Here is a 25,497-nt window from a genome sequence, read left to right on the forward strand (position 1 = left end):
TATACTTCCCTTGAATATATATTGTATGACTCCTGCCTCCTCTCCTTCCTCTCCCTCCTCTCCCGCTCAGTGCTTTAGCAGCCACAGAGAGGCAGCTTCAGAACAGTGAGTGTGAGGCTCGTGCCAGGCACTCATGCCTGCTCAGCGGGCTGAGATCTGAAGGTCACGGTTTGAAGCCAATCGAGGTAAAGAAGTCCATGAGCCTCCTACCTCCAATTAACCAACTAATGAATCAAGTGGTAGAGCCTGTGAAAAAGTCAAGCAAGAGTGCCAGGCCCCTGAGTTCAAGCCCCAAGGTGTGTATGGCCAGACTCAGGGAGTAGACTAGAGGGTTCATGAGTGGCCACTCTTAGTTTTAGCTCAGCAACCTAGTAAGGCAGGAAAGTGCAAGTGTTTCAACACTGAAGAGAGCTGTGCCCTTGAGATGCTGTGACCAGAGGCCAGAGCTAGAGCACTACCAGTTCTCCCTCAGCTCTACTGCACTTCCACCTGTACCCCAAGGCTCTCCGTAGCTGTCAACATGGCTTGCTGGGCCTTTTTTTTTTTTTTAAACCACTGAGGGAGGGGCAGATCATTTAACCTTAAGCTTCAGTCACCTTTAATGAGTAGGAGAGCCGACAGGGCTCCTCTTTGGGTTCTTGTGGGTTAGCAGTTAAGAGTGAATGTGTGGTTTGTATCTGGCCTGCAAACTTCAGGCACTGTTCTTCGAATTTATCTTCCCCCTTGGGTTCCTGGAGCCGATTCTGCCATCCTGCATCTTAGTTCTCCTTGGCAGTAGAGCACAGCCAAGAAAGCCTTCACACTGATTCTTGGCCAACCTGATAGGTGTTCCAGGAAATGTATATTTATTTCTTCCTCTCCTCCCCAGTCTTTAAGGCTAGACTTGTTCTCTGAGGAGTCAAATCCTGACAAGCTTTGAAGCCAATCTTGAGCAAACTGCTTCCCTTTTCTGGGCCATCTTCCATGTAGCTAAGGACAAGGTCCTTGTCATACACCAAGTATCCAGAGGGTCTATCTAGTATTTGTGTGTCTGCCTCATTTACAATTTTACCACGTGACTGGAAATCAGAGGGGGTGAGGTGTGGTGGCGTGCACCAGTGACTGCCCAGCCAAACCTGCAGGCATATAAGGTAGGAAGGATTGTGGTCACAGGCTGGCTCAGTCAAAATGGCAAGACACTATTCAGGAAAATCCATCACCTCCAGTTTTAAAAATTCCCTTCAGATTGTTGCCTGCATAACACTCACTCAGGGCCATTTCCTGTCTATAAGCTGGGTTTTGGGTTTTTTTTTTTCTTTAAAACAAAGTATGGGGCTGGGAATGTGGCTTAGTGGTAGAGTGCCTGCCTAGCATGCATGAAGCCCTGGGTTCCATTCCTCAGTACTACATAAAGAGAAAGAGCTGGGAGTGGTGCTGTGGCTCAAGAGGTAGAGGTAGAGGTAGAGTGTTAGCCTTGAGCAAACAGAAGCCAAGGACAAGTGGCGCTGTGGCTCAAGTGGTAGAACATTTGCCTTGAGCACAAAGAGGCTCTGGGACAATGCTCAGGCCCTGAGTCCAAGCCCCAGGACCAGAAACACAAACAGTGAAACAGAAAAAGAAGCCTGGGACAGTGCTCAGGCCCTGAGTCTAAGCCCCAGGACTAGCAAAAAAACCAAAGTGTCATTTCTGCTGACTGCATGATTAAGAGATGCCTAGCATATCACACTAACTTCACATTTGTAACTTGCCAAGTGTTAAGCTCACAATCCTCCTATCCTATCTCCCAAGTGTGGGATTAGAGATGTGTACCACCATGATTAGTGGAAACATTCTTTGTGCTGGTCCAGTCCAAATCCAATCAAATCATCTTGATATAGGTCAGTGGAAACCTGGCTCAGCCTTTTCTTGGTGTGTCCTGTTGTGGCTTTTACCATTAACACTCTAGGTTTGTTAGTGTTGTTCTATTGGTTTAGAAAGAGCTTGCCTGTGAGCTCACCTTATTTAGTAGTGGCTCAAGATTTGGACTGCCTTTTCACTACTAGTTCTTTTATAAAATTTGATGAACTGGGTTTTGAGCTTGGTTACACTACACCCTCTGGAGGGTTCTCGATCACTTAAGCAATATCCTCAGCTAACCAATTGACTGTTTCTGAAGGCACCACTTATCTCACTTCTACTTTTTTTTTTTTTTTGGCCAGTCCTGGGCCTTGGACTCAGGGCCTGAGCACTGTCCCTGGCTTCTTCTTGCTCAAGGCTAGCACTCTGCCACCTGAGCCACAGCGCCACTTCTGGCCATTTTCTGTATATGTGGTGCTGGGGAGTCGAAGGGAGAGCTTCTTGTGTAGGAGGCAAGCACTCTTGCCGCTAGGCCATATTCCCAGCCCTCATTTCTACTTCTAAATTTTAGACATTCATTCACTTGAGTCTTGTAGCTAAGCACAACTGGAAAAGTATGGGAATGTAAATAATCACAAAGAGATTAAGTGTTAGAAACGTTTATTTGTCAAAAAATAAAAAAACGGGAGAAGTGGAGTAAAACAAGGCTAAATTTCAGCTAATGCTGTATCACGATCACAGGTAAGACAAAAAACAAAACAAACAAAACAACAACAAAACCCCCAATGGTCCTAGCAATTTCAAAGATTAGCTTCAGTGTTAGAGTCCAGAACTAACAGAGAAGAGCAAAGGCTGCTTGCCACTACATGGTCATTTCAAAGGGAGAGGAGGAGATGCAGGCAGGCGGGGAGAAGGGCTCAACTCCTAGGGAAAGCGCGATCAGAGGGCTCCACTGTGTGGAGGAAGGGGATGTCAGCATAATCCTTACCTAGGGCTGTTCAGAGGCTGAGGATATAAGGAACAGTGAAAAGCTACAGATAACTAGCATCAGGAGGAAAAAAAAAGTCAACTTAGAAGAATTAAATTAAGAAAGAAAACATAGTTGGTCACAAACTCCTTTGTTTACTGAAACATGAAGCAATGGAAACATCCCGGCAAAGGGGACCGCGCGGAGCAAGTTCTCATATATGACCGCAGCCCGAGGGTTCAGTCCGCAATTATCCTACCTGAAAGAGAGCACAACACAAGAGGCTTACACAATGCCTGGACAGCAGCCTGGCTCCGAGTACAAGGGCCCTGGTCACGTCCTGTATTCCAGCGGGGGGGAAAAACAAAGAACAAAACAAAACCAAGTCAGACCGGATCAAACATATCCCACAAAATTAACCCAGGACTCTACCAGCTACCTATAAGAACCACTTATATCACTATATATAGTATAAAATGCAATCTAACTGGAAGACTGCTGTGTTGGTGTTAAGTTCCATTTTCTCATTTTCTTACCCGGTTTTAAGCAGGATAACCTGTTACAGGTTTCAACAAAAGGTATACAGTCCAAGAATTTCAAACTAATTTGGGAATTCAGGAAAAGCAGAAGATGCTGAGATCTCAAATAGAGTCAACTGCACCCTTTTTTGTTGGAGTTTTAACTGAGGGCCTTGTGCTTGCTAGGCAGGTGTTTTTCTGCTTGAGCCTCACCTCCAGCCAAAGGTCTGTTTTTAATTCAGCCTGCTCTTTTTACAAATGGAACAGGGCCTCACGGTGCTGCCCAAGTTGGCTGTGAACTCTTGGCTCAAGCTGCCCCCCAAGTCGTTTTGACTATACCTACATACCAGTGGGCCTAGCTTAGTTGCACTATTCTAAATGTTTCATTTTAATCTTCCACATAAATGTTCCAAAATGATAGTCACAAAGGGTAGGTTCTCAACAAGTGGTTCACCGTTTGTCCATCTACAACACACACAACTACACACCACAGTATGAGAGGTAGATCCATAGTGCCAGTAGTTCCCCTAATTGACCAAATCAAAAGAAGAAATGACTGCTAGGTTTTTCTAATTCTTCCATTGATGACGGGAACTCCATTCACCAATGGCTGGGAGGGAGAAAAAAAAATAAAAGTTAACTCACACCAAGTTCCTCTACTTATTACAGACAAAGAGCCAAATCTTGGTCTTGATCTTTGCCAATCCACTTCAAAAGTTGTGATGTTCTTGGGTCAGTTCTGCTAGGGTGAGACCCAAATTTGGATCCCCAACAGTTCTGGAGTATTTCATCCTGGTAGCCTCATTAACATCAGGCTCCTGGGACTACAACCAACTCAGGGTTATTCAGTCCATCTGAGGTTCACACCTGGAAGGTAAGTTTCTTTGAAAGTCATCACTAAAAAGAGGTTAGTTGAACAGCCACTGCTTGAAGTTAAAATTCAATTTTAAAATGCCCTAACAATACTCACTAAAAACTACAACATACTTAACTTTTTAAACATATTGAGAGAAATAAGTTATATGACAAGTTGAATAGCAACTTACTTCATAGGTTCTCATCTCATGGTAGATCCAGCTGTGAAAACTAACAGCAAACTCCACAGGTTCTAAGACGGACACAGTGCTGCGCATGGTCTCAGGAAATTCCCAAGTCTTACTATTACTAACACAGTCATGTAGGACATATAATTTATCAAAGTTCTGGTCACATTTGCCTCTCACTTTACAAAGAGCAAATTATAACTGTTTTCTTGTACACATACACCAAGCTGGGGGAGAAGGTAAGGTAGGAATCTGGGAACTTAGTGGTCTCTAAGGGATGCTTGATTTCAAAGTACAAAGAAAACCATGAGTATCTAAAGTTGTCATGATGCCACTTCCATTTTGATGATTTTGCCTATCTAGACACTCCTAATTATCCTTTCCATTCGAATAGCTTTGATACACACTTCAAAGGAAACACTAAATTTCTAGTTAGCACCTGTGGGATTTTTTTGCATGTCAGGGAATTCCTTAAGTGTTCTCTTCAAAAACAAAAAAACTGCAGAAGGAAATGGGATGCACAGGTTTCAGAGAGAGGTCTTATGGATGTTCTGGATCTGAGCAAGGAAAAGGACGGCACAGGACAGAGCATCAGAACCTTTGTCCCCCTCTAGCATCACAGAATGAAACATTGATAGGACTTGATCTGGCTTGCAGATAGGATACTTCAATAAAGTCTTAATGACCCAAGAAACAGTTTCAAACTGGAAGCCTAAATTTACAGTTAAAATTCTCCCTGTGATACCAGTTTCTGAACCTGTAGCCCTTTCAGCTTAAGACCAGGATGACTTTCACAGTGGGAAGAACATGGGTTTTAGTCAGGTAGGCTTGAGTTTGAACTTTGGCTGTACCTCTCATTTACCCAATGACTTAGAGCAAAGTACTGAAAGTATGTCTCTGAGCCTTAGTCTTTTCTGTATAACAGAAACCTCATTGTCTGGATGACAGCCTACACTGAAGGTACCTGGCAACTATTAGTTTCCTCAAATGCATTCCTGTGGTCCAAGTCTGCCTAAACAACTGATTAAAGAATGTTCACACTAACAAGCTGGGCTTGGAGTCAACATAGTAGAACCCCAACAAGGCCAAATGAACCCGCGGAACAGGCCTAAGCTGCAAAAATACAGAAACCTAACTTTTGAGTACAGTGACAGCAAACAAGTGGCTTAAGCCTTCTGCATGAAGAGAAGTTCTCTTGCAAGGGATGGACCTACGTGGAATCTTAACTACCCCCACCGTGCCACTCTCACCTCCAGTTTTTAAAAGGCTGAGTACCGTGTTCGGTCCACATACTGCTCTCGCTCATACCGGGCCATGTCATACAGAGAATTCCGTGCAGCTGCTGAGGCCTGAGACAGCTCGCTCTCTGGCCCATACCCGTAGCCCTCTCCAACTGCGGGGAGCGCGGCTGCGGAGCGGCGCAGCGGGCTCCTGTCCCTTCCGTAGTACGACGAGGAGGAGGCCATGGCGGAGGTGGCGGCCGCCCCCGAGTTCTGCAATAGGTGTCTGTCGTAGGGATCCACGGAGGTGGAGTTGAGGTGGTTGGCCACGGCCGAGCTCTGGACTTGAGGCAGGTGGGACATGGACTGCTCGGCGTAGTTGTACGCGGAGGCGGCCGCCGCGGCCGCCACGGCCTCGTAGGAGCGCACGCGGTAGCGCTTGTAGTAGTCGAGGGCGCCATAGGCGTCGTTGTAGTACACAGACTCCCCATAGCCCATGGTGTAGGGCGTGCGCACCGCGCCGTACTGTTCGTTGTACTGCTCGGTAAAGTCCGCCACGCGCCCCGTGCGGTCCACCGGGCACTCTTTGGACCAGTGCCCCTCTTTCCCGCACCGATAGCAGCCGCTCTGGTCTCCCATCCCAGGAGCAGTCCGAAGCCGGCTGGTGGACAACTGCACGTGCATTCTTTTGCCTTGAGGGAATAGATTGTGATAGCTTATTATATCTCAGTGGTATTTTTATCCTCCCCAAATCAAAGCACACAGAAGGTGCACGTGCACACACGCACGCACACACACTCCCGTGACTTCACTCAGCAGTCCCCAGTTTCAATAGACACAACAGGCCTTGAGCGTCCACATCAACACCAGACTCCTTCCCACTTCTCTCCTGACTCTTCCAACACAGAAAGGGAAACATTGTCTGCTTTGCCTGTTAGTTGTAGTTTAGCAGTTCAAGGCCTGCCAATACTCCCAAATCATTTATCTAAGCAGAACTTCAGTTAGGCCAGATTTGAAGACATCTTTCCCACCTGGACATTTCCTGTATTTACTGAGCATCTACAAACCACAGCAAAGCGCTGCAGGATATAGCTCAGTGCTAACAGCACATGTTTAGAAGGCATAAGGTCCTGGGTTCAGCCCTCAGCACAGCAAAAAAATAGGATTAAAAACCTCAACAACAGAAATCTTCTGTCCATCGGTTTCCTGCAGCAATTTGAACTGGTATCACCAGGAGGCTGTGTTGGGTACCCAAATCCTACTTGACTTGTTTTACCTCTCTACCTGTGGGGGTAGACCCTCAAGATTTCAACCCCACCCCCACCTTTTTTCTTAATCCATCTACTGCAGAAAAGAAGATTACTGGACCAACTGCTCTCAACAAGAATTAGGTCTTAGCACCAGCAGGGACCAGGCGCTGGTGACTCACGCCTGTAATCCTAGCTACTCAGGAGGCTGAGATCTGAGGATTGTGGTTCAAAGCCAGCCCTGACAGAAAAGTCCCCCAGACTCTTATCTCTAATTACTCAAAAACTGGAAGTGGAGCTGTGGTTCAAAGTGGTAGAATGCTAGCCCTGAGCTAAAAGAGCTCAGACAGAGCACCCAGGCTCTGAGTTCAAGCCTTACAACCGTCAAAAACAAAACAGCCAGGCACTGGTGGCTAGTGCTTATAATCCTATTACCCAGGAGCCTGAGATCTGAGCATCATGGTTCAAAGCCTAAAGAGCAGGAAAAGTCTGTGAGACTCATCTCCAATTCACCACCAGAAAGTTGGAAATGGAGTTGTAGCTCTAGTGCCTTGAGCACTAAAAGCTCAGACAGTGCCCAGGCCCTTGGTTCAAGCCCCAGCTAGAACATAAAACAAACACGAGAAAACAAACCCTACTAGCTTTTTAAGGACAATATGTTTGCATGTAGTGAAGTGATCAGCAATTCATCCTGCATAGCTTATAATTCCTTATAGGGATTCTCTACTTGTTAGGAAAATGCAGTTACCTAAAATCTCACCCTTTCTAACAAGCCTTATCCACCTTCTAGGAAATGACCTGCACTGAAGAATAACTAAGAGAAATAATTTCTCCCTGGGGCTTATGTACCAAACTTAGGAATTTTGACCCTTACTGATGAAAGTATCAGTCTTTAAAAGCAGTTTAAGAAAAACATTATCTCAGCAGTAATTTAGTTTCAAACTGCATAATATTTTGGAGATCAAGTAAAAGCTTTTCAAATTGAAGCCAAAAGGCAGTTGAGCACAGACATAGAGAACCAGGGCTTCATGTCATGCAAGGACTCTGGATGAATCCCTGTTTACATTGGAAAGTTGTTCTCTTAAACAGAACTCGCCCTGGAGGCAGGTAGGGTGTTAGGAGGCCTCATGCCCCAACCATCCTTTTGGAGAGAGTTGGATTCAGGACAGCAGCCACAACAGCACCTGTGTGAACTTGGGGGGGGGAGGGGGGCAGTTAGTATGCTCTATCAATTTAGTCAATGTCTTAGATGTCTCACTTTCCAGCACTTGCCTCTAACAGCACAAACAGAACTGAGGTTCAGGCTGGCCCGAACACAAAGACTCTACCAAAAACTAACCAAGGCAAAAAGGGCTGGCAGAATGACTCAAGTGGTGGAGAACCTACCTGGCAATCAGGAGGCACTGAGTCCAAACCCTAGTACCACCAAAAAAAAAAAAAAAAGATAGCAAATGAAAGAAGCACTGAGTCGTCATCCAACCAACCTGTTATTTTTTCAGATTTAAATATTACCAGTCTAATTCTTCAGTGTTATTAAGGACCACAATGCTATGTTTACAACAGAAACATTTCTGCACCATTTCTATATAATATAGTTCTCTATGATTTAGACTAGAAAATGACAAGTTATGTGGCTTTCAAACAAACATACATGTGATATTGAATTACATGAGTCACAAACTGTACTCTTAATTCTGAAGTCAGAGTAACCATGACAATCCAAAAGCCAGACAGTCCAGGGTCCTAGAAATCATTTGTAAGCAAAAATAATTAACTGAATTTGCTCGATACTTCTTTAGATTCTGTATGATTTTTAGAAAAATAATAGTAATTTTGCTTTGATATTTTAATGTAAAGTTCAATCTCAAGTTTTGCCTTTCTTTACTGGAGGTAATATCTCAAGTTTATAAGGATCTATGGAAAAATTTACCTCTGTATAGCTGTACTATTTCTAGGAACCAGGTCAAAGAAAACTGAACGACAGTGTTACCACTGTACTAGATTTGAACACATGAAAAACAAAAGATTTTCTGAGATGTACAGTTAGTGAACTCTCAATACGTTCCAGAAAACCAGATGAATGAAATTACTCTTGATAGTGAGTGCAGAAGAGTATTAAAATGTTGAGATGTGGGAAACTTGGGTTTTTAATTTCTGAGCTACATGTGCCAGAATGCAGAGAAGAGATGTAGTTAATATGTAATAATCCTGACCATGACGCCAAAACACACACTTTCCTTTCAGCAGCATGAATGGTTACTTATAGAAGTTTCCTTGCTAGCTCGTATGAAAACTGTTCACTGATGCCTGTGGAAAGAAACCATTCTGAAAGACAGAACTCAGATTCTACGACTTCCTTTTAGAAATGGCAGTCATTAACATAGAACAAAATAGCACTGTCCTTTTTCTTGGGGGGTGGGGTGAGGGGGTGCTGACTCAGGACCCTGTGCTTGCTAGGCAGGCATTCATCACTGAGCCATATCTCCAATCCTTCTTAGTGATAATTTCTGAGATTTCCTGTCCAGGTCACACCTGGGGTCTGAACTGCCTATCTTAAACTTCTTCTTGTAGCTATGCTACTGGACCCAGCTCTTGGTTTAGAAAGGGTCTCAAAATTTTTCTGCCTGGGTTAGCTTCAAACTATGATCCTTTCCATCTCAGCTTCCAAGTAGCAAGGATTACAGGTGGAAGCCACTAGCACCCAGCTCAAAGTGGCACTTTTTAGAGGCTACCTTCATTAATAGACGAAAAAGATTTAAATTGAAAAACAGAAGCCAGGTGCTATAGCTCTTGCCTCTAATCTGAGTACTCTGAGGCAAGAGAACTTCTAGTAGGAAGCCAGCCTGGGCAACATGGTAAGTTCTAGGTCAGCCTGGGCTAGAGGGAGATGGTGTCTTAAAAAACAAAAAGCACACAAAAATAACTGCAACTTAATATTACAATACTAAACTTACTTGTCACCTGGAAAAAAAGATGGTCACAAAAATGTCTGTTTATAACCCAGAACAGAGGAGCCAGACAGAATATATGAAAACCAAATGAATTTTTCTTCCCAACTCAGTTTATCACTTGCACTTTCTAAGGAAGTGAAACATTTCAAAAAATTGCATGGTTCTATTTCACTATTCATATATCCACTTCCTAAAGTAATTACATTTTATTAAGACACAGGATTGGGATTATAGCTCTATGGTGGAGTGGTACTTGGTATGCATAAGACACTGAGTTCAGTCTTCAGCACCAAACAAAAAACCCCAAACAGATACTCTTCCTAAGCCAGTTCTTCTCAGTTAGCCTATTTTTCTTACATATCTTCCCTCTTTCCTTTTATTCAGTTAAACTTTTAAGAAAAAGGGTGAGAGGGATGATGAGTCTAATCAAAGGCACATGGGACATGTTCAAAATGAAACTTTCTTGGACAACTAATTGACACTAACAAAATATAAACAAAGAAGCATCTGTCTTACAAAAAATAAAATAAAAAGGTATGTGGTATAATACTAGAATACATATGCAGAATTTGTACCTGGTTTTACATAATTTTACATTTTGCTTATTACCTGACAAATGAGAAGCCTTCAGAACTGGAGGTTCGGGTCTAGTGGAAGAACCCTTGCCTAGCACCACCAAGGGTGGGGAGAGGGGACCCCCCCTCACTCCCCACTGCCCATTCCTTCTTCCATATCAAATGAAAAGAATACTTTAAAAGTTGAAATGCACCAGCACTCCAAAAATAATAAAAAGAAAAACAGTGTAAAACATAAGGAAAGGTTTTCAAATTTTAATCAACTTTCTAGCACTCATAGTTGCAAGCAGTGCAAACACTTTCACATCTAGTGCTGCATTTAGTCTCACTAGTGGGCTGGGAGGGAAGTATGGCAGGAGTCAACTCTATTAGGAATACTCTGTTTCCCCACCAATGTTCTTTTCATTCTCTTTCCTAGGCTTAGTAGAGGACCTTTCAGTACTTAATACCTCTTTTAGTGGCATTTGGGCACAAGAGTGTTGAAAGAAGGAAACTGGCTGTGAATGTGTGGTCTATCCTGACATTGTTTATAAAACCTCAGCGGAGGCTGGGAATGTGGCTTAGCGGTAGAGTGCTTGCCTAGTGTGCATGAAGCCATGGGTTCGATTCCTCAGTACCACATAAACAGAAAAAGCCAGAAGTAGCTCTGTGGCCCAAGTGGTAGAGTGCTAGCATTGAGCAAAGGAAGCTCAGGAACAGCCCCGGCCCTGAGTTCAAGTGCCAAGACTGACAAAACACCAAAAGACACTTTGTGGAATAGCATTATCCAGAACTTTCTATGATGACAGAAATGTCTCACATGTGCTAATGCAGTGGCCATTGCCCTTGTGACCAAGTGAAAAAAAGGAATTTAGATATTTAATTTCGGCTAATGTAAATTTACATTTATATTAGTAATTTACATTAGTAATGGCTAATGGTTACCATATTAGCACAATCCTAAACTTTTCAAACCTCTTAATGAGAGTTACTATCAATATAAACAATATAACATACTCATGGAGCCCTTACTGGAATTTCTTCGGAAACAACATCATTTCCATTCAGCCTTAAATTTCTAAAATTTACCTATCCCTTTCCCCACCCATGATTAAGTAATGTTTGGTGGAACTAACAATGATATATCTTTGGCTCTGCTTGTATAATCCAGATGAAATTCCCCTATCCCCACCCCAAACCCAAACTCACTACCCAGACTTCTAACACTACCAGGCCTCTAACACAGGGTTTCCTGTAGACACTTTTGTTTTTCTTTCTCACCATTACCTAAGCATTCAACTCTCAAATGAAAGGTTTCCTGATCACAGCAAAGCTGTTAAGCCATAGGTCTTTACCCTTCCTTCTCTCAGGAGGCACTCATTTGCATAGGCAGACTAGACTTCACACAGCACTCAAATGAATGAAAACTACTGGATGCAGTAACCTACAACTTGCAATCCTAGCCAGTTGTGGTGGAAGAACATCTCTGCAAACCTGAAAGTGGGAAGTGTTTGCTTCTCCAAGAGAAAATTATGCTGAAGAGCAAAGAGTCTTGTGTTCTTGCCTCTGCCTTGAGCTAGACCCCACCCACTCTGCTCCCCCCGGCCCCCCCCACCGGCCCCCGAACCCAGAGCAGTTCACCTTGAAACTCTGTGTTGTCCAGGCCCCTGATGGCCTCCACAGCATCCTCGGCCCGCTCCATGTGGACAAAAGCATAATCTTTCACGATGTCACACTCGATGACTGGACCATACTCCTCAAACTTGGCCCGAAGCTCTTGGTTGGTACAAGTGGGGCTGATGTTGCCCACGTGTAACTTGGTTGAAGCTTTGCTCTTATTCTTGCTGGCTTCCACATTGATGTTCACCCCATGAAGCTTGTAGTGGTGCAGGTTGCGGATGGCATCCTCGGCCGCCGTCTTGTCCTCTATGTGCACAAAGCCGTAATTCTTAATGATGTCACATTCCAGCACCTTCCCATACTGCTCGAAGAGTGAGCGGATCTCCTGCTCTGTGGCCTCCCGGGGCAGGTTTCCGATGAACAGCTTCACCATCCTGACAAGAGCCTGAGAGAAGACAAAAGATTCCCCAAATCAGGTGTAGGATGAGGAATTCGATGGCAACCGCAGTTATTTCCGTTTACTCCCCTGACGTGGTGGGCACCTTCGCGACCTCTCCACGGACGCTCATTATTCTTAACAGAGGAAGCAGTCTGTTCTTAAGTAGAGGAAGATGTGGATGACATGCGGACCAGTCGGTCAGGGTGGGGAGGGGGGACATCAATCAGTGCACAGCCCGGTCCCCCCGTCTCGGCGGGTCACCGGGTCACGGCTTCAGGTGTTAGAACCAGAAGGATAAAGGAAAAGCCCCGGTGGAAAGGCTGGCGACATGGCCGCGTCCCCGGTGACGAGGTTTTGGAGGGAAATCTGTACCCTCCCATCGTGTGGCATCACCTGAGACGCTCCCGCGAGGAAGAGGGCGCTCGCCGCCCCGACCCCGGGACCCCCCGCCCGGCCGCTCAACCCCCAGCTCCCGCAGCCCAACAAAGACTCGGCCCGACCCCCGCCCCGCCCCCTCCGGGCCCCCGGCCCCGCCTCCCCTCGTTGTCTTCCCCGGACCTTCCGCGGCAAGGTGAGAGCCGGCCCGCCCGGGCCGCTCCCTACCGCGGGAGGCCCGGCCCGGCCCCCCGCGGCCTCCCCACATCCCCCCGAGACCCTCTCGTACCTCCGGGTGGCGGCGGCGGTGGCGGCGGCTCCCGCGTCAGAGAGAACCCGACAAAATGGCGACCGCCGCTCGAGCCTCGGCGCGACCGGGCCTTTCCTCGCGCGCCAGCTCACGCACGCGCGAGTGCGCGCGGCCTCTCTCCCCTCCCCCTCGCGGGAGCCGGACAACCAATCCGGAGGCTTCATACAAGTGGCCGCCCATCGCGGGGGCGGGGCCTGAGGGTGAGGCCGCTGCGGAGCGGAGGTCAGCCCGCCCCCGGCCCGGGCCAGCCAATCACGGCCAGGGGAGGGGATTGCGACTCTCGCGTCAGAAAGGCTCGGGACGCAACCACCGCCCGGGTGAAGTCGGAACTCCGGGGGGCGTCATTGCCCTTCACAATGGGCCGAGCTGCCGGGCCTCCGGGGGCGGGGGGCTGGGTGACAAAGGGCGGGCTCCGGGGCCCCGCGGGCGCCGGGGGCTCGGGGCGGAGGGCGGGCCGGTGGCCGCTGGCGGCAGCGTTCCCGGAGTCGCGGCGCGCCACATTTTAAACCTAGCCTTTTATCTGGTGGCTCGTTCAGCCACGCGAAAGGCTTCCGTCGGACGCCGCTCCTCCCTGGCGGGGCCCGGGAACCCGGCCGCGGAAGCGCGTCTGGGGGAGGCGCGCCGCGGGGTCCCTCGCCGTGCGGGGTAAGGTCTGGCTTCGGGGTGTCCGCCGCGGCCCCCGAGGCCCGGGTTGGGGGTGAGCCGGGGGTGTCTCCGCGCCCGCTCCAGGCTGCCCGAGGCGCGAGGGCGCCCCCTGGTGGCCGCGGGGAGGCGGCGCTCGCGGAGATGGGCCGACGGCTGCGGGGTGGCCGTGCACCACCCTTCCTCCCTGGGGTCCCCCCGCCCAGGCACCCCCCAAGCAGTCCCGCCTCCAGTTTTAATGCCGACCCCAAGGCTCGTCTCCCCTGACCCCCATCGCCTCCGCTCTTTCTGGACTCAGACTTTACTCTTGGATACCCCAGAGACTCTCCCGGCCACGGAGGGAACACTTTTCACGGATGTTCACTATTCTTCTCTTTTTCCTTTTTTGCCAGTCCTGGGGCCTGAACTCAGGCTGACGCTCTACCACTTGAGCCACAGCGCCATTTCCGGCTTTTTCTGTGTATGTGGCGCTGAGGAATCGAACCCAGGGCTTCCTGCATGCTAGGCAAGCGCTCTACCACCAGGCCACATTCTCAGCCTTTCACTACTATTCTTGTTTTATTTTTTATTGTGTCCACAAAATGTGTGCGCACACATACACGCCAGTATTGGGGCTTGAATTCAGGACTCTTGCTTGGGTCTATCCACTCAACACTGGCACTCTACCACTTGAGCCACAGCTCCACTTTCGGTGGTTAATTGGAGATAAGCATCTCACATTTTTCTGCCCAAGATGGCTTTGAAGTATGAGCCTAAAATCCCAGGCTCCCAAGTAGCTGGGATTACAGGTGTGAATGTGCAGAGCTTTCCAGAAAATCTTTGTATAGAGTCTGAATCTCCTAGCCCCAGTCTTCATACACTGCATTTTGTATTTTTTTCCAATTCTCCAAATTTTTTGAGATTTCCAAAATTAATGTCCTATTTTCTCTCCTGCCTTCGTTCCCTCCTTTTCTCTCTTCTCTGTGTCTGTCTCTCTTGGTGTCTCTTTTAGTCTTTGCTGAGACGGTCTTTACTACATAGCTTAGAGAGGCCTCAAACTTGCAATTCTGCCTCAGCCTTTTGAATGGCGAGATTATAGATGCCCTGTGAACTTTTTGTGTATGTGCCAGTACAGGGGCTTAAACTTAGGGACTTGCATTCTCACTTGTCTATTTCACTCAAAGCTAGTACACTACCGCTTGAACCACAACTCCACTTTTGAGACATTGTAATGCATTTTTCCATTCTTTAAAAATATTCTCTGGAGGGGCTGGGGATATGGCCTAGTGGCAAGAGTGCCTGCCTCATATACATGAGGCCCTGGGTTCGATTCCCCAGCACCACATATACAGAAAATGGCCAGAAGTGGCGCTGTGGCTCAAGTGGCAGAGTGCTAGCCTTGAGCGGGAAGAAGCCAGGGACAGTGCTCAGGCCCTGAGTCCAAGGCCCAGGACTGGCCAAAAAAAAAAAAAAAAAATATTCCCTGGAGTGCTGGGAATATGGCCTAGTGGCAAGAGTGCAGCACCACATATACACATATATAGAAAACGGCCAGAAGTGGCGCTGTGGCTCAGGTGGCAGAGTGCTAGCCTTGAGCAAGAAGCAAGGGACAGTGCTCAGGCCCTGAGTCCAAGCCCAGGACTGGCCAAAAAAAAAATAATAATGATAATCTGTGGACGTTTTTTAAAAAGGCATACTGGCCCGGCACCTGTGGTTCATGCCTGTAATCCTAGCTATTCAGGATTTGAGGACCATGGTTCAAAGCCAGCCCAAGCAGGAAAGTCTGTGACATGTGTATCTCCAGTTGACCACCAAAAAGCAGGAAATAGAGCTGTAGCTCAAGTGGTAGAGTGCCAGCCTTGAGCAAAAAATGTAAGGGACACAGTTCCCAGGCTGTTTGTCACACACACACATACACGTAAACATGTTTATCAATTTACTGTCCCTGGCTTCTTTTTGCTCAAGGCTAGCACTCTGCCACCTGAGCCACAGCGCCCCTGCTGGCCGTTTTCCATATATGTGGTGCTGGGGAATTGAACCCAGAGCTTCATGTGTAGGAGGCAAGCACTCTTGCCACTAGGCCATATTCCCAGCCCCTAACTTACTCATTTTTATTTGACAATGTTTTTCCCTTCTGATTTGCAGCAGGCTTTCACTGATGGTGTTTTTGTGCCCTGACTCTTTGCAACCCTCACTGTTTTCTCTCTTGGAACTTTGCACCCACCTCTCACTGTCTTTCCCCCAGGCTTACTTCATAATCGTTTGTCCTCTTTGCCGTCCTGTCTATGGAGTCTTGAAGTAGTTTTAGCTGCCATGTGCGTACAGATGTTTCTCAGGCATTTTGTCTGTGCGCCATGTCTGTCCTGCAAGACCATTTCCATTTGTGGCTGTTTACCCAATGAAGTGATCGAATTTCTCTCCCTCCATAACATCCTTCAAAAGTGTGCGACTATTGATTGCTTCTGTGCCCAGCCCCCAGGCTTGTCCCCTAGGAGGATCCAGATGCCCTGAGCACTCCACACTGTGAGGGTGGGTTTATAGCTGTACTTGAGGTCCAGAAGGTGTCTGTAGTGCCGGCTCAGTGTTCCGTGGAGTCCCGACAGTTGTTTGCCCACAGCTCACTGTTGATGCCTCATTCTGCCCATCATAAGAGAAAGACCCAGTTACCCTGCGGGCCTTTGGCTCTACCAGATCTCATGTCTGGAGACCCTCCTGGGCTGGGCTGGGCCAGCCCCTGACCTGCTCGGCTGGACTGTTGGCACTGATGATGGGTCTTCTCAAAGCACAGGGCCCATTGCACTCTAGGTGACCTTCCTGGAAAACTGGCAATTTGTTGTTTTTTTTTTGTTTTTTTTTTTGCCAGTCCTGGGCCTTGGACTCAGGGCCTGAGCACTGTCCCTGGCTTCTTCCGGCTCAAGGCTAGCACTCTGCCACTTGAGCCACAGCGCCGCTTCTGGCCGTTTTCTGTGTATGTGGTGCTGGGGAATCGAACCTAGGGCCTCGTGTATCCGAGGCAGGCACTCTTGCCACTAGGCTATATCCCCAGCCCAAAACTGGCAATTTGTAAACAGTGGAAAATGAAGTTCTCTATAGGTCACCAATGATCACTTCTAATATCTGGAGTCAAATAAACCTGAAATCTACCTTTTAAAAAATATTTTAATGCTTTTAACAATTCTCCATTTGGAATATGTTGTCGTGTCTGTTTTTGTGTATTCACAGGGTGACATCATTCTCTTGGGGTCAGTAATCACCCCTTGGGCCCAGCTCTCCATTTGTGGCTGGATCGTGGCTGAGATTAGTTTGCGGCAATGCTACAAACTGTAGAGAATCCTATGTGAAGAAAGTGTGGGTGCTAAGGGTGCGCTGCGAGGTGCGGCCCATGCCCAGCAGACAGGGAGGCCCTGGGTTCCTCCTCAGAACCTCATAAAAGCAAAGGGAGTTTTGTGCTGGGCAGGGGACGCTTGCTGCTTTGTAACATCAACACCGCTGGCTCATGTCCTCCTGACCCACGGTGGAGGGGGCTCTTCCGGGCCCGAGGCGGCGGGGAGGGCCCCTCAGAACCTCGCGGCTCCCCCAGGGCGTGGGGTGGGTGGGGGCAGAGTCCGGCGAGGGCAGGAAAGCAATGACACCCACAGGCTGAGGGAAGCGGAGCTGTTTAATCACCTTGCCAGACTCAAGGCTGGGGCTGCCCCTCGCCTCGCGCCCCGCCAACACCGGCCACTCCGGTGGGAAGGCGATGCGAGGTGGGGAGGGAGGGCTCCGTCACGGGGCGCTCTGAACCCCGGGTCCTGCTTCAGCTCTGAGAGGTTCCTGGCTGGTCCCGGGGCCCGGAACGGGGTGGCGGATGGCGTACCCTAGCTGTGGTGGGAGGGTGACCCTGAGGCGGGGCGGCCATTTCCACGTGGCCTGTGTCGAGGGCCCAGTGCCGTGGACACCGTGGTCGGGGTGGAGGCACAAGGCTGGGGAGGGGGGACACGGACGGGGTGGGGTCGGGGGTCGCCTGGGTCCCGCCACCGGCCTGGAATTAAATAGCAGAAGAGCAGGGTGCTGGGAGCCCTGACCGGTCCCCAGAGTCAGTTCCTGGTGACGGGCTGACCTTGGCAACACCCTAGCAGCAGGCAGTGGTCCTGACCGGAGGGCGCCCCGTCCGCGGTCCCGGCCCGCCCGGTTCCTGAGCGGCGCCGGGAGCTGGCCCGGGCCGTGGCACCCCGCATCTACTTGTTCTTTTTGAAAAAGCTGAAGCGTTTCTCTCGGTCTCGTTCTCTGCCATCCTTGCCGCGCAGCACGACGGGGCCCTCAGGGTGCGATACCGGGGGCATGGTCATGGCCCGCGTCATGCCCCGGGGGGCGCTGGGCACCGCGGGCTCTTCCGGCTCTCCAGAGGCCGAGGATGCGGCGGCGATGGCTGCGTTCACCACCCGAAGCCAGGAGCTCATCTCGGCCTGCGGGGCAGAGAGAGGCTCAGCCTGCACCCACAGCAGGGAAGGGAAGGGAGGTGGGGGGGAAAGGCTTCCCGGTGCCCCCCTCCCACCCAGTGGGCACCCTGTGGGCTGTCCCGCTAAGAGCAAGAGAGACGACAGACAAAGCTGTGAGGAGCCAGGCATGGTAGCTCCCGCCTGTAGCCCCGGCTGCTATTCTACCGGGGGGAAGTGAGGAGTATTGCAGTTTGAAGCCAGCCTAGGCAAAAAGTTCACAAGACCCTCATCTCAACCAACAAAAAGCCGAGCGTCACCCCAGCTGTCACCCAGGAGGTACACAGGGGAGGGCAAGATCCCATTAAAAAACCACACACACAGCAAAAGGGGGACACGGCTGGCTCACTCGAGTGATAGAATACCTTCCAAACAAGTGAGTCCCCGAGTTCAAACCCCAGTACGGCCAGAGAGAAAGAGAAGGAATCTGTTATTGGGAGCCCCAAGGGCGGCCCTGAGAGAGGGAAATGGGGGCCGAGGGGGCAGCTCACCTCATCCTTGGCCTGGAATAAATACTCTTTCCCATCTGGTAGGCTGTTGGGAGACAAGGCAGAGCTGAGAATCTGCATTTGCCAGATCACTGCTGCCCCTGAGGACACCCCGCCACCCCTGCCACCCCGGCCCCCGCCCCAGAGGATGCCCCGTCCCCAGGCCTGGCAGACACACTTAGTAACAGGCAGGGTGCTTTCCCATCTCCCACCCAGGACCCCCCTTCCGCCGGTGCCTCAGCTCGCTGCCCCCTGGGGTGGGATACACCGGAAGTCCTTCCTCTCGCTCGGGGACAGGTGTCCTTGAGTACCTAGTTCGGCAACACCATGCGTGACCAGTACCCCTTACACAGCCAGTCCCTCTGGACCTCACTCCTGGCCCCCTCTCCTGCTTCTTCCCCCCCCCCCCCCCCGAGAGTACCCTCCAGCTCCTACCCCAGCTTGAAGACGTGCTTGCGCTTCCGGTAATCGAAGGCCACGCTGCCCTGGGCCCTGGCCAGGCTGACAGGCACTTCTCCGTGGTACGGCACTCCCGCGCTGGCGGCCTTGGCATCCTTGTAGAAGCCCAGGCTTCCGCGCCGCAGGACACAGTACACGTTCTGCCAGGACCTGGGAGGGACGCGGGGTCGGGAGACCAGACGGGCAGGGGGCCTGGCGAGGGGGGCTGTGACTCGGGGCTCCCCTGGGTGTCATGGGGCTTACAGTTCACCTCAGGCGCCCAAGTAGCTGGGAATGCAAGCGTGAGCCACTTCGCCCGGCTCTGCTCTCGCCTTGGGGCCCCTTCTGGCCCTCCCCCGGGGCCCCCACGGGAGCCCGGCCTGGTACCTGTTGGCGGCCTTCTTGTTGGGGGCCTCCATCTCCTGTTTGCGGCACAGCATCCCTTCCATCTGTTCTTGGGCAGACAGCTCTGGGCCCCGAGTGGGCAGGGTGGCCCCGTGGGCTGACTCGGGGGGCCTGCTCTGGGGCCCCGCGGGAGGGGCCGGGCCCCGGGGCTGCGCCGGCTTCTCTCCCCGCGGGCCGCTGGCCTCCTCCCCTGTGCCCAGTCCCTGTGGGGGGGACACGGAACCAGTGTCGAGGAGGGCATGGGAGGTGTCTTGTCTGGGGGGTCGAAAGCTCTATGGCCCTGAGTTCTGGAGCCTGCCCTCTCCCACCCGCGGTGTCCCCCACCCCTCTAGGGGGACTCACGGGCCCTTCTGAGAAGCTGCTCTGCTCAAGTCTCTGTTGTGCCAACAGGGGCTGCAAAGACAGGAGGCCGTGAGGGTGGGGGGCGGGCAGCGCCTGTGTGGGCGCCGGGGGCGGGGCCTACCTGTGAGGACTCTGCGTCTGTGCAGACCCCGTTAACACTGGGCGCCTGGGCGGAGGGCGGCGGCCGAGGCTGGGCTCTGGAAGGGCCGAGGGGGGCAGGGAATGGTTAGTCCCCGGCTGCGCGTGGGGCGGGCCTCGTGCTCCTGGCCGGGCGCCCCCGTGCTCACCCGTCCCTGGGTGCCCCGGGGGCCGCCTGGCCGTCCACCAGCTCCCCCGTGCGCTCGGGAGCGGGCGGCTGCTTCCTCCGCTCCTCCTCCTCCTCCTCCTTCCGCTTCCGCGCTCTCTCCCGCTCCTCCAGCTGCCGAGAAACGCCGGGGTCAGCGTGGACGCCTTGGTAAAGAGCGGCGGGGGGGGGGGGGGGGGGGGGCGTCCACGCTCCCGTCTGACGTCACGGAAGGTGGGGAGGAGAGTGTACGGAGGGGGCAACAGCGGAGACGCCGGCACCGAGGGACGAGGAGGGCCTGGGGCAGTGTTGGGGTGCGCCCCGGGGCGCCGGGCCCCTCACCGCAGTGAGCTTCTCCAGGGCGCTGAAGCGCTCCTCCCAGGCCACCGCCGACTTCTGGAAGGCCTCGTGCCGCTTGATGAGGCTCTCCACCTCGTCCACCGTGCAGCCCAGCTCCGCGCTGCGGACCAGGGGCTCCTGGCTGCACAGCCAGGCCTCCGCCATCCCCGCGTCTCTTCCAAACACAAGCACCTCCAACACTGCCGGGGTTTGGGGTTCAGAGACGGCGTGTCACAGTGGGCACTGGAAGGGCACCCTAGCCACCTCAAGAAGAAGGACAGGAAGCCGGGCACCGGGGGCTCACGCCCATCACCCTCGCTACTCAGGAGGCTGAGATCTGAGGATCGCAGTTCAAAGCCAGCCCGGGCAGGAAAGCCCGTGAGACGCTATGAACCACCAAAATCCAGTGGGGCTGGGGCCTGCTAGTTGTGAGCGCGAGCACTGAGCACAAAAACTCAGGGCTCAAGCCCCAGATGGGCACAAGGCAAAAGAACAGAGACGAGAGCCCCGCCGGGCGGTCCTGGGGTGTGCCCCGGGAGCCCCGCACGCCAGGGCTCCGGGTCCCTCTGCTGGCCAGCGCCCCCTCCCAGCACCTGCGCCCCCCAGCGGCTCACCGAGCTGCAGCCAGTCCATCTTCTCCTGCCACTTGTCAGCGGTCGCCTGGCGCCGGGCCTGCAGCTGAGACAGCTTCTCGGAGATCTGGGGGTGCAGAGACATGGCTTCACGCCCGGCCGGGCTTTTCCAGGGTCCCCAGGGTGTCACCCAGGGAGACTGGGCATGTCTGACATCCAGAAGAAGACAGTTCTGGGGGAAATGGGATGCGGGGACCCTCTAGGTGGCACTATGGGGGCGGGCGGCGGGACAGGCTCGGGGCGGGGCAGTGCTGAGCCGCACGGGGTGAGGCTCGCCCGCGCCCCCCCCCCCCCCGCAGGCCTCGCGCACCTCCTCGGCTGCATAGTGGCTCCGGGCCAGCAGTTCCTGCCCCATGCTGATGCAGGAGGAGAAGCAGTCCGCCCTGGCCTCGATCTCCGCTTTGATGCCTTGTTGGTTCTTGATGACTAGGTCTGCAGAAGACACGTCCCTGGGGGACACAGAGGCAGGATCACATGCTGTCCCGCCCCCCCCCCCGGGGCCCCGAGGCTGGGGAGGCTTCGGGGCTCCCTGGGCTCACCGTGGCCGCTCCTGGGCGTCCATCTGCAGATTAACCCCATCCATCCACAGCAGCAGCTCCCGGACCGCCTTGAAGAAGCGGAACTTGTCCGTGGCGTCCAGCAGCAACTGGCGGCGGGCAGCAGAGCTCCCCTGGAGCTGGGCCCAGGCCTCGGCCACGGCCTGCATGTGGCGGCCGATCTCCTCGGCCTTGTCTCCCGCGTAGGCCTTCTGGAGCCGCTGGCCATCGTCCTGCACCTGCTGGACCTGCGGAGTCGCCAGTCGGAGTGAGGCAGGGCGGGGACGCAGGGAGACGGCGAGGAGCGCGGCCTCCCACAGCCCTGGCCGCTGCCGTCCACCCCCTGCCCGCCTCAGCAGCCCGCGGAGGGGGAGGAATGAAGGAGATGGCGACCCGGAGGGCTGCTATGCTCTGCCGTGCTGGGTGGCACCTGGCGGATGGGCCACGAAAGGATCCCAGGTGGCTGAGCCTGGTTCGCCGTGCCGGGAGGCTGGCGGAGGATTGCTAGAACAAACCCGGAGAAGCGGACTGGGGCATGGGAGGTGGAGGAAGGGTCTCCATTTGTTACTGAGCCTGGAGCCCTAGCCTGGGTGACACCGGCAGGCAGATTTTAGTAAAACATGGAGAATCTCTAGTCATCGTGGACACCAATGTCATGTGCCTTCAGGGAAGGCTGTCATTAAAAGTGTGAACGCACACAATAGCCAAGTTCTGGAACAGCCCAGATGCCCTACAATGGATGAGTGGACCAGGAAAATGTGGTCCCTATCTATACACGATGGAAATTTCCTCATCCATTAGAAAGAATAAGATGAGGCTATTTGCAGGGAAATGGATGGACCTAGAACAAATCACATTACGTGAAGTAAGTCAGGTTCAGAGAAGCGAACAGTGCATGTTGTCTCTTATGACGACACAAGACCTACACCAAACACGTGTCACAACACGCACAACACACAAACAAGCTGACCAAAGGATAGGGTTAAGGGAGGAGTCCGAAGGCGCAATGCCTCTGAATAACTAACGAGCTGTTTATCAAAATGAATATCACACAGTGGGAACATGTTTAGTGGGAGGCACAGGAGTGGAGGGAGAAAGGGTTAGCAAATGAAGTCATTATGCTCTACCTACACTATGTAAAAAATAAGCTATGTAACGAGGTTAGGGACGGGAAAGGGGAACGAGGGAAACCATGGAAGGGCTGACATGGATCAAGAAGCATCGCACTGATAACCTGACTCATGGAACCCTTTGTACAACTACATCCTCATCATCAAAGAGAAATTAAGCAAGGCAGAAGCAAAAATAAATAAATAAAAAAAGCGTGACTGCAGCTGGGTGCTGGTGACTTTTGCTGTAGTCCTAGTTACAGGGAGGTGGAAATGGGGAAAATCATGGTTTGAGGCTAGCCCGAGCAAATCGTTTGGGAGCAATGAAGAAGCTGGAGGGGGGGGCTGGGCGGGAGGCGCCTGTCGTGCAGAGTGGAAACCCCAGATAATAATAATAAAACAACAACCGGATGCGGTGGAGGTTCTGTGGCGTGCTTCTCACTTGACCTCCGAGCCGCCCTCCCGCCCTTCCTCCGCGCTCTGCCCCAGCCCCCCATCGCCTCCCCGCTCCCCGCGGCACCTGCGCGCTGAGGGCCTGGATGTCGTGCTCGTAGGCGCAGTGCCGGCGCTGCAGCGCCTCCGCGGCGTTGAGGTCGCGCCCGGTCGCGTCCGGAAGCTGCTGTTGCTTTTGCTGCACCCGGGCCAGCGCCTGGCGGGCTCCGTGCAGGAAGCGCTGCAGCTCGTAGGCGGCGGCCAGCACCTGCCCCCGCGTGTCCAGCAGCTCCAGGAGGTCGGCCCAGGCCTCGTTGAGGCTGTCCTTCCACTCGGCCACCGTGGCCCGGGCGGCGTGGCCCCCCGCGATGAGCCCGTTGGCCAGCGTGTTGGCGCCATCCACGCGCTCCTGACCGATGGTGCTCGTGTCCCGGGAGAACTCCCGGAATTTGTCCCGGAGCATCTGGAGGAGGAAGCAGTGGTAGGGACAGGGATGTCACCTTGGCGGGTGACCCTCACGGGGGACGGACTCCCTCCTCTGCCCTGCTAACTGTCCTGAATGTGTCATTAGCATTCACTCCACGCAGAGTGCCATGGTGTCACGAGGTGACACACCCACAGGGCCGCGGTCACACCTGTGGCTGTTCTATGCGGTACACGCTTGTGTTTGCCTGACACCCCTCAGGGCTGCAGTTCCAGATGTGTGGAACCGTTAGCTCTCAGACAAGAAACCCTCCCTTGGGCTGGGAACGGGGCTTAGCGGTAGTGTCTGCCTGGCATGCAGGAAGCCCTGGGTTCAATTCTTTGGTACCACACAAACAGAAAAGGCTGGGAGGCGGCGCTGTGGCTCAGGTGGCAGAGCGCTGAGCAAAAAGAAGACAATAGAATCCCTCCCTCTGCATGGTCTGCATTTCTGCACCCACGAGGGTCCAAACCCCCAAAGTACAGAGAGAATCGAAATGCGCCCCCCGCGTTTTGTTGAGACCTGTTGAACCGAAGTAATGAATTACCTCCCTGCCGCGGGCCCCAGACCCAGCAGGTCTCTCCCCGCCCTTGCCCCACGGGGCTCCGGCCTCCCGGGGGTCCCGACCCCTCCCGCCCTCGTCCCCCGCTCACGGTCACGTGCTCGTAGTCCTGGCCCAGCTCGTGCGAGGCCGCCACCACCTCCCGCTCCTGGATCCACTGCTCCAGGTCGTCGAGCTCGCGGCGCAGCTGGCAGAGCCGCAGGTGCTCCTGCAGGCGCTCCCGCCGCTCCCCCGCCAGCTCCTTCAGGCTGGCGTACAGCTTGTCCACCTGGGCCTGGCGGATCGACAGCCGAGTGCTGCAGGGGCGAGGGGGAGGGGCGCCGCTGGGCTCGGGAGGCATGGCTGCCACGCCCAGCCTGCTCCTCTTCGCAAGCTTTCTAGAATGTTCTAGATGCTCCAGGTCCGTCTGTCTCCCCAGGGGCGGGGAGCCCTCGGCGCCGCGTGCTCACCTCTCTGGGTGCTCGTGGTCAATCAGGTCCTGGCTGCTGGCCGCTAGCTGGTGGATGGTCTGGGCGTAGTCGGCCAGAGCTTGCTCCAACACCTGGTGCTTCTTCACCTCCGCCTGGGCACTCAGCTCGTCCTGGGAGAGGGGACACCGGGCGTCGGGCACAGGGCCCAGGGGCGGGGGGGAGATGGGGCCGCACAGCCCGCACGCGCCCTGGCTCTCACCTTGGCCTTCTCCTGGCCCATCATGTGTAACTCCTGCTCCCCCATCCAGGCCTCGGCCTCGGCCGCGTCGCGGTAGAACTGCTGGGCCCGCAGAGCCTCCTCGAGTCGCCGGCCCCGGAGCTCCAGCTCGTGGCCCAGGCGTTTCCACAGGTCCTGCAGCTGCGCCAGTTCGGGGCCGGCCGCCGCCGCCCCCAGGGCGCGCTGCCGCTCCGTGAGGTCTGCAATCCGCGGCTCGTGGCCCTGCATTTCTTTCTGCAGGGTCTGTACCCAGCCACGGGAGAGGACGCCCTGAACGGCTTGCAAGGGGGGAGCCCTCGGCTCGCGTGCCCTGGCCCAGGAGCGCCCCCTCCCCGCGGGAACCCGCCCCCCAACGCGGGGGAAAGAGGCACACCGCTCAAGTGTGGGGCGTGCAGGTGGGTCAGGAAAAAACGCGCCAGCCACGCGGGGGAAGGGGAGGGCTCCTGCGTCCTCAGCCCCTGCCTCACCTGGTTTTTCTTCATGAGAAGCTGGACGCTGGGCAGGTCCTTGCCATGTTCCATGGAGCTGGCCATGGGCAGCCGCTCGGTCACCCACAGCTAGACGAGAACGGAGTCAGGAGGTGCAGGGCCAGCACCGGGGAGCGGGGGGAGGGGAGGGGGGAGCCA

General features: G+C 53.3%; 2 protein-coding genes across 5 annotated transcripts in view; both read right to left on the bottom strand.

Moving 5' to 3' along the window:
- Positions 1-2,458: 2,458 nt before the first annotated feature.
- Positions 2,459-13,332, bottom strand: LOC125361276 (RNA-binding protein 4B). 2 transcript variants are annotated; one of them, XM_048359635.1, is made up of 4 exons: positions 13,039-13,330; positions 11,957-12,380; positions 5,594-6,255; positions 2,459-3,041 (listed from the first exon to the last, which is right to left on the bottom strand). In XM_048359635.1, exons 2-3 carry the CDS (start codon positions 12,366-12,368, stop codon positions 5,603-5,605), a joined length of 1,065 nt encoding a protein of 354 aa, XP_048215592.1. In that variant the 5' UTR covers positions 12,369-12,380; positions 13,039-13,330; the 3' UTR covers positions 2,459-3,041; positions 5,594-5,602. The 2 variants fall into 2 exon arrangements, with proteins under 2 accessions (XP_048215592.1, XP_048215593.1); XM_048359636.1 differs by having other exon boundaries at positions 2,459-6,255; positions 13,039-13,332.
- Positions 13,333-17,300: 3,968 nt separating this feature from the next.
- Sptbn2 (spectrin beta, non-erythrocytic 2) overlaps positions 17,301-25,497 on the bottom strand; it is a 43,878-nt gene continuing 35,681 nt past the window's right edge. For all 3 annotated transcript variants that reach the window (XM_048359627.1, XM_048359628.1, XM_048359626.1), the window contains 16 exons: positions 25,339-25,428; positions 24,854-25,114; positions 24,634-24,764; positions 24,276-24,480; positions 23,248-23,622; positions 21,622-21,866; positions 21,393-21,531; positions 21,065-21,149; positions 20,454-20,650; positions 20,116-20,246; positions 19,950-20,025; positions 19,829-19,879; positions 19,469-19,689; positions 19,079-19,252; positions 18,647-18,689; positions 17,301-18,125 (listed from right to left, as the gene is read on the bottom strand). In XM_048359627.1, coding sequence (XP_048215584.1) covers positions 17,898-18,125; positions 18,647-18,689; positions 19,079-19,252; positions 19,469-19,689; positions 19,829-19,879; positions 19,950-20,025; positions 20,116-20,246; positions 20,454-20,650; positions 21,065-21,149; positions 21,393-21,531; positions 21,622-21,866; positions 23,248-23,622; positions 24,276-24,480; positions 24,634-24,764; positions 24,854-25,114; positions 25,339-25,428 — 2,652 coding nt within the window. In that variant the 3' untranslated portion in view covers positions 17,301-17,897. The remainder of the gene's footprint in view (positions 18,126-18,646; positions 18,690-19,078; positions 19,253-19,468; positions 19,690-19,828; positions 19,880-19,949; positions 20,026-20,115; positions 20,247-20,453; positions 20,651-21,064; positions 21,150-21,392; positions 21,532-21,621; positions 21,867-23,247; positions 23,623-24,275; positions 24,481-24,633; positions 24,765-24,853; positions 25,115-25,338; positions 25,429-25,497) is intronic.

Source organism: Perognathus longimembris, chromosome 13, assembly GCF_023159225.1.
Source record: "Perognathus longimembris pacificus isolate PPM17 chromosome 13, ASM2315922v1, whole genome shotgun sequence".
NCBI classification, from domain to species: domain Eukaryota; kingdom Metazoa; phylum Chordata; class Mammalia; order Rodentia; family Heteromyidae; genus Perognathus; species Perognathus longimembris.